We start from the raw sequence: 6,000 nt of genomic DNA on the forward strand, positions 1-6,000 counted from the left end.
CATTCACACAAATTCTGGAAGTCAGCAAACACGTGGTGAATCAGGTCAGCACTCATAGTGTTACATCATCCTCACTAGTGTGCTGCAACAAATACTCCAGACTTACAATTTGTTCCCCATATGTTTGTATTTTCAAATGTCTTCAGAGATAAAAATTATTTGTGTTACTTCTTCCTTCATAAGAAACATTAAGGTTTGTAGGACTAGGAAAGTATGAATTATGGATAGGAAAATGTACATTTTTCCTGTGAAGCTGAACAGGACACCCTAAAAAAATGTATGGTTACTGTCATTGAGAAATTCAGTGCCTTACGTAGGGGAGGAAAAGGAGAGGTTGAGAAAAACAAAATTAGTACATTTTATGAATCAGGCAGTTGTTCACACGTTTACATACTGGTAGGAATACCATGTTAAATTGGGTTTTAGACAAGTGGCTGGCAAACAGTGACCCATGGACCAAATCCAGCTTGCCATCTGTTTTTGTCAATAAAGTTTTATTGCAGGAAAAGAAAAAGAAATGGAAACAAGGAAGAACTAGTATATTACTGGTCTTTAGTTTGTTACAAGAATTTTCACATTCTCCTTTCACATTCTAATTTTTGTGCTCTACTTCATTTTTGTTTGTTTGTTTGTTTATTTTTTATTTTTTTGAGACAGAGTTTCGCTGTTGTTGCCCAGGCTGGAGTGCAATGGCGCAATCTCGGCTCACCACAACCTCTGCCTCCCAGGTTCAAGCCATTCTCCTGCCTCAGCTTCCCGAGTAGATGGATTACAGGCATGCGCCACCACGCCCAGCTAATTTTGTATTTTTAGTATAGACGGGGTTTCTGCACGTTGGTCAAGCTGGTCTCGAACTCCTGACCTAAAGTGATCCACCCGTCTCGGCCTCCCAAAGTGCTGGGATTACAGGCGTGAGCCACAGCACCCAGCCTCCTTCATTTTTATGTATAATTAGGTGTAGCTCTGTCCTCATATTTTATTTAAATGTTTTTAAATATAGCTGGAATACAATGAAAAGTTATTACAGAGGATCAGAGTGAGATTAGGGCATTTGACACAGTAAGCAAATGTTCAGAGACTAGATGCTATTTGGATGTTAATTGAATAAAGCAGTAGAGATGACAGCGGTATAAGCACTAACTCTAAAATATGCAAGATGTGTTTTTCAGACACTGAATGATTTTCCTTAGTATAATCTTCCTACTCTTTTTGAAAAATAAGAATTTTTTCTTATGAAAAGTTTCCTCTTTTGCTTCAACATAATCTGTTACTTCAGAATAATAATAATCTGTTATTTCACATAAGTGAAATAAAATTGGTCTTGACAGTTGTTGAAGTGGGATGAGTATATGAAGGTTCATTTTGCTGTCCTCTCTACTTTTATATATGTTTGAAATTTTCCGTAATAAGTAAGAAAGGTCCAATAAAAACATCCATTACTTAAAAGTTTTTACATGAAAGATAGAAGTTTGTATGCTGGCTGTTTTGGGAGAAATAAGGAATCAATAATTTTTTGCAATAGAGCTAAAATACACATTAACTTCATGAATAGAAGTTTAGTCCTTGAAGTCAGTTCTGCTTCATAATGTAGAGATTTTTTTAACAGCTAAAATTAAATGTGTTTAGACCATTGTTTGTGATCTAATTTCCTCTTTTTTCCAATTTTGGTTATTTAGTTTCTGAACACCTCTAATTAAAAAAAAATCATAATTCTAAGTTTACCAAGTGAGATTATAAGAAAACCACTGGAGATTTTTCATTTAAGAAAAATTTTATAGATCCCTTATTGATTGCCTTAGATATTACTTAAATAATCAAAAATTTGCTGGCATTTAATAATACATTGAAGTGTAAAAAGGGACTTCCTTATGGTCACTCTTCCTAAAATTTTAACCTTTGCAGTTAAACAGAATCAACAAGGTTTTACTAAAAACATGTCAGGTGAAAATGTTTTCTAATGCCTGAGACCAAAATTCTAGTAAGTAGGATGGATCCCCAGATTAAAACAATTATTCTATAAAATGTTTCCCAGATGTGGAATGTGAGATGATTTTATGTGGTAAAAAGTCAAAGTTTTTTAAACTGTATTTCTTTTCAGTTGTTTCAGGGCATAGTAACTGGTATTGTCAGACCCTTGATTTTTTTAGATATTTTTACTTAGGATAAGAATTAATTCGATGTTTGTTTTAAAATTATTCAGTTTGGGGGAAATACTGTATAAACACCATTCAAGTTGGTTGTGCATGTGGCAAAAATTTTGACAATGGAAAGCCAACACCTAAAGTTGAGGACTTAGCAAGAAAATTTCTGTACAATGAGTAAGAAAGGTGCTGCTAAAGGGGTACAAAGTACCAAATATCACTTAATTATTTAAAATTTGTCATAAAATTTGACTTCTATATTTTTATTTACTTGTTACAATAGTCTCTCTTTTAAAATAGAAAAGTTATCAGTAGGGTAGGTGGAATTTGCATATTAATATACATTGTTTTAACATAGGTTTGATTCTTCAAATTAATAACCTTGACAGGAAAAATTCAACAATGCATGCTCCTTTTACTTTAAACTTCCCAAAATTAATTTGTAGGAATACTGTTCTAATTTCATTATGGGACCCAAATTTTTTTAAGTAGTTTTATAAATGTAATCGCTTGTTAGAGATAACCTTTGAGGAATATAATTATTCTCTGTATTTAAGATACCACTATCCATATAAACATTCTAGAACATTGGTCTCTTAGAGTTCCAGTGACCTTTATTTTATAAGTAAGAAACAAAGAGACCTAGAACGTATATGATTTATCTGAGATCACAGAGCAAAATATTCAGGAATTAGTAGCAGAGCCTGGAACAGAACTCCATTCTCACAACTCTCAATTCTAGTGTTCTTTCTACTCTACCATACCAAATGTGGTTTTTAAAAATAAAGTATGGTAAAATTTTTACATAGATTTACTTCTCCAGAGTCTGTGGATAAGACGTTAGATACTAGTTTATATTTTATTTGTGTCATCCAAGGCTTACATTTTTGGCAGATAGAGAACATGAATTGACAAAAAAAAACTGCCCTTTCTGGTAGAAAACAAATATAAATACTACTGCAGTGGGAAACGAAACTCTAATGAGACTTACGTACACTGACAGTATTGTTTTGCAGTAGGACAGCTTTTTACAATCTTGAGTGGTATTATGGGAATCTTTGCTATTAGATACCCTTTATTCTACTATAAATTGTAGGTAATGATGCTATTTTCTCCTTTAAGGAGATTGGAGGTGATTACATCATGTTCATGTTGTATTTCCCAGAGGGAGAAGTGCCAACTAGATAGAGGTTGGTAGTGATCAAGCATGTGTGTCAGTGTCAGCTAGGTGCCCCATTTGGGGAGCAAGCTGCATCAGGCTGTGCACTACAAATGGTGTTTAAAGTTGCCTGTAATTTTTTAGACTTTGTGATTTTTTACTTATAAAATAATTTTTTTCTTTCTTACAGATCAAAGGTCCATCATCAAAACACCAAAGACTCAAGACACAGAAGATGATGAGGGAGCTCAGTGGAATTGTACTGCCTGTACTTTTTTGAACCATCCAGCCTTAATTCGCTGTGAACAGTGTGAGATGCCAAGGCATTTCTGAGCCAAATGGCCCTGTATCTTCTCTAAAACCACATCTAAAGTTCAAGAAACTAGTCTGTCATCGGGAAAAAGTTTCACTGCTACATAGGATTTTGTCAAATTGAAGGTGTGACAAGATGGTGTTGTGCTAATGTTAAATGTCAGCCCACAGAGCTAATAATACCTCAGTATAATGTCATGAGCAGTTGAAATTCATCACATGAAAAGTAATCTGCTGAAAGACTTGGTTGCCCACTGCCTAACTGTGTACAGTGTTACCAGTGTCCCATTATGGATAATTCTCAATATGTTAACACCTAGGTGTTCCCAATACCTTTTTCCCCTCATGTCACTACTGAATTTTGACAGGAGGAAGGAATAGAATGATAGCTTGTTTTATTTGTAAAGCTTTCAGTGAAACACTACATACACGAAGAAAAGGAACAAGGTTTAACTATTTAAGAACTGTTTGCTGCCGCATAGTGCCATTGGATAGGGGAAGAACTTCAGAAATCTGTGGTACTCTTGGCCTTGTCTTTGTCTTCCCTGAACATGTCTCCACTCTGTGAAGCCAGCATCTAGGGGCTAAAGATGCAAAGGAAAGCAGCATGCATTGTCTGTACAAATGTGCAGTGAAATACCCCAAAGCTTTTCCTACTGTACAGATCTCTCGAGTCTGCTTTAAGTGATTTCTTTTCTTCTTGATTATTTTCTTATATTTCTATATGTATAGTGTAATAGCCTTTTGTTAACTAATTTTCTTTTTTCCTTTTAGTAATTAAGCACGATCATGTCCCTTTTTAAGCCTTACCTGAGAGGAACAATGCCTTAAAATAAAAAAGCATTAATGAGATGAAAGTATGCACAGAATAACTTTCCTCTACTTATTCTGTACTTTGCCCTCATGAGTTCCAATGTTGTGTGAAGACAGGCAGATGCTGCACAGTGAATTGCAGATGATATTACAGAAGTGATGTCTGTAGGTCACATTAAATACTGACTTGAGCAGTGGGTGACACAACACAGTGTTTGTCTTCCACAGGGAAGCTTAAAACAAGATATTTTTAACCCACTGACAGAACAACAAGGTTAAGCTTCATCTGCTTGGTGTCCCACAGAACTTGCACAAGCAATTGTTATTGGGAAAGTACAGTCTCAAAACCAGCAACAGCAGCAGTACCTACAGCCCTTTTTTTGGAGAGAAGTTTAAATGCTTTACTGTTGGGGCAGTCCATTTCTAATGCTGACTTGGTGACAGTATCATGTGTATTTATAAAACAAGGCTAGCCATATTTAGGACAACTGAAGAAAAGCTGGAAAAAAAGAAAAACAAGCAAACTTGAACACTGAAGCAACCTCAAGCATCTCTTTATTTTGATGATATATTTTTGTAAGGAAAATAAATATTCAGATGATCAGGAATGTATATAACTAAATGAAATCAAGAAAAAGAAATAACAGTATGCATTTAAAAAGACAGAATTATGAAATTATATGAGTGCTTAGAATGGGGCTAAGGGAAGTGCTGAAATAGAGCAAAGGATGGAAGATAATATAGACTACCACCCACTGTAAATGTTTGCAAGTGGCTGTGTTTTAAATGGGATTATTACAGTTGATCTCTATGAATGTCAGAGCCTTAACTTTCAGGCTTTGCATTTTGTATATGGGAAGAAATATGACAATCCTAGGTAATTAAACCATAGACCCAAAGCCCTTATGTTTGATGCAATTTATTTTTAAAATAGGCCTTGTTTTTCAGCTTCATCTGCAGTTCTATGTGAAGATTGATAAATCAGTTTTTACTTGTTTTATTAATAAAACGTAATTTGGATATCTTGAGTTGATGGTTTTGTGATTTAGCTGGGTAAACTATCTTTGTAACAGATAAGTTATTTATAAAAATTAAAAAACTTATATTCTAATGTGGATTTTGTGACTTGTTTTCAGTTTGTGGGACAGGAGATAATTTATACATCAGCAGATCATTTAAGCATTAATGGAAATCAGGGAAAACTTCTTCTCTAGAGTCTCCTTGTGACATTATGACACTCAGCTGCATTTCTTGGACTGTTTTTATCAATTTCCCTAGACTTCTTTTTTCATAGTTTATGATAGTTTTCCCTTTTATTTCCTTTGGATTTTTCAAAATTTACCCCATTGTTAAAGACAAATGTGATTTATCACCCAGGCTGTAGTCCAGTGGAGCAATCTCGGCTCACTGCAACCTCCGCCTCCCAGGTTCAAGTGATTCTCCTGCCTCAGCCTCCCCAGTAGCTGAGTTTACAGGCACACGCCATCACGCCTGGCTAATTTTTTTTGTATTTTAGTAGAGACAGGGTTTCGCCACGTTGGCCAGGCTGGCCTTGAACTCCCAACCTCAAGTGAT

At 35.0% G+C, this 6,000-nt stretch overlaps 1 protein-coding gene across 15 annotated transcripts in view; it reads left to right on the top strand.

Moving 5' to 3' along the window:
• The window catches only part of TAB2 (TGF-beta activated kinase 1 (MAP3K7) binding protein 2), a 93,308-nt gene extending 87,772 nt beyond the window's left edge, over window positions 1–5,536 (top strand). For all 15 annotated transcript variants that reach the window (XM_016956449.4, XM_009452188.3, XM_054686402.1 and 12 more), the window contains one exon: window positions 3,491–5,536. In XM_016956449.4, coding sequence (XP_016811938.1) covers window positions 3,491–3,633 — 143 coding nt within the window. In that variant the 3' untranslated portion in view covers window positions 3,634–5,536. The remainder of the gene's footprint in view (window positions 1–3,490) is intronic.
• The last annotated feature ends 464 nt before the right edge of the window (window positions 5,537–6,000 follow it).

This window comes from Pan troglodytes, chromosome 5 (assembly GCF_028858775.2).
Source record: "Pan troglodytes isolate AG18354 chromosome 5, NHGRI_mPanTro3-v2.0_pri, whole genome shotgun sequence".
Taxonomy (NCBI): Eukaryota; Metazoa; Chordata; class Mammalia; order Primates; family Hominidae; genus Pan; species Pan troglodytes.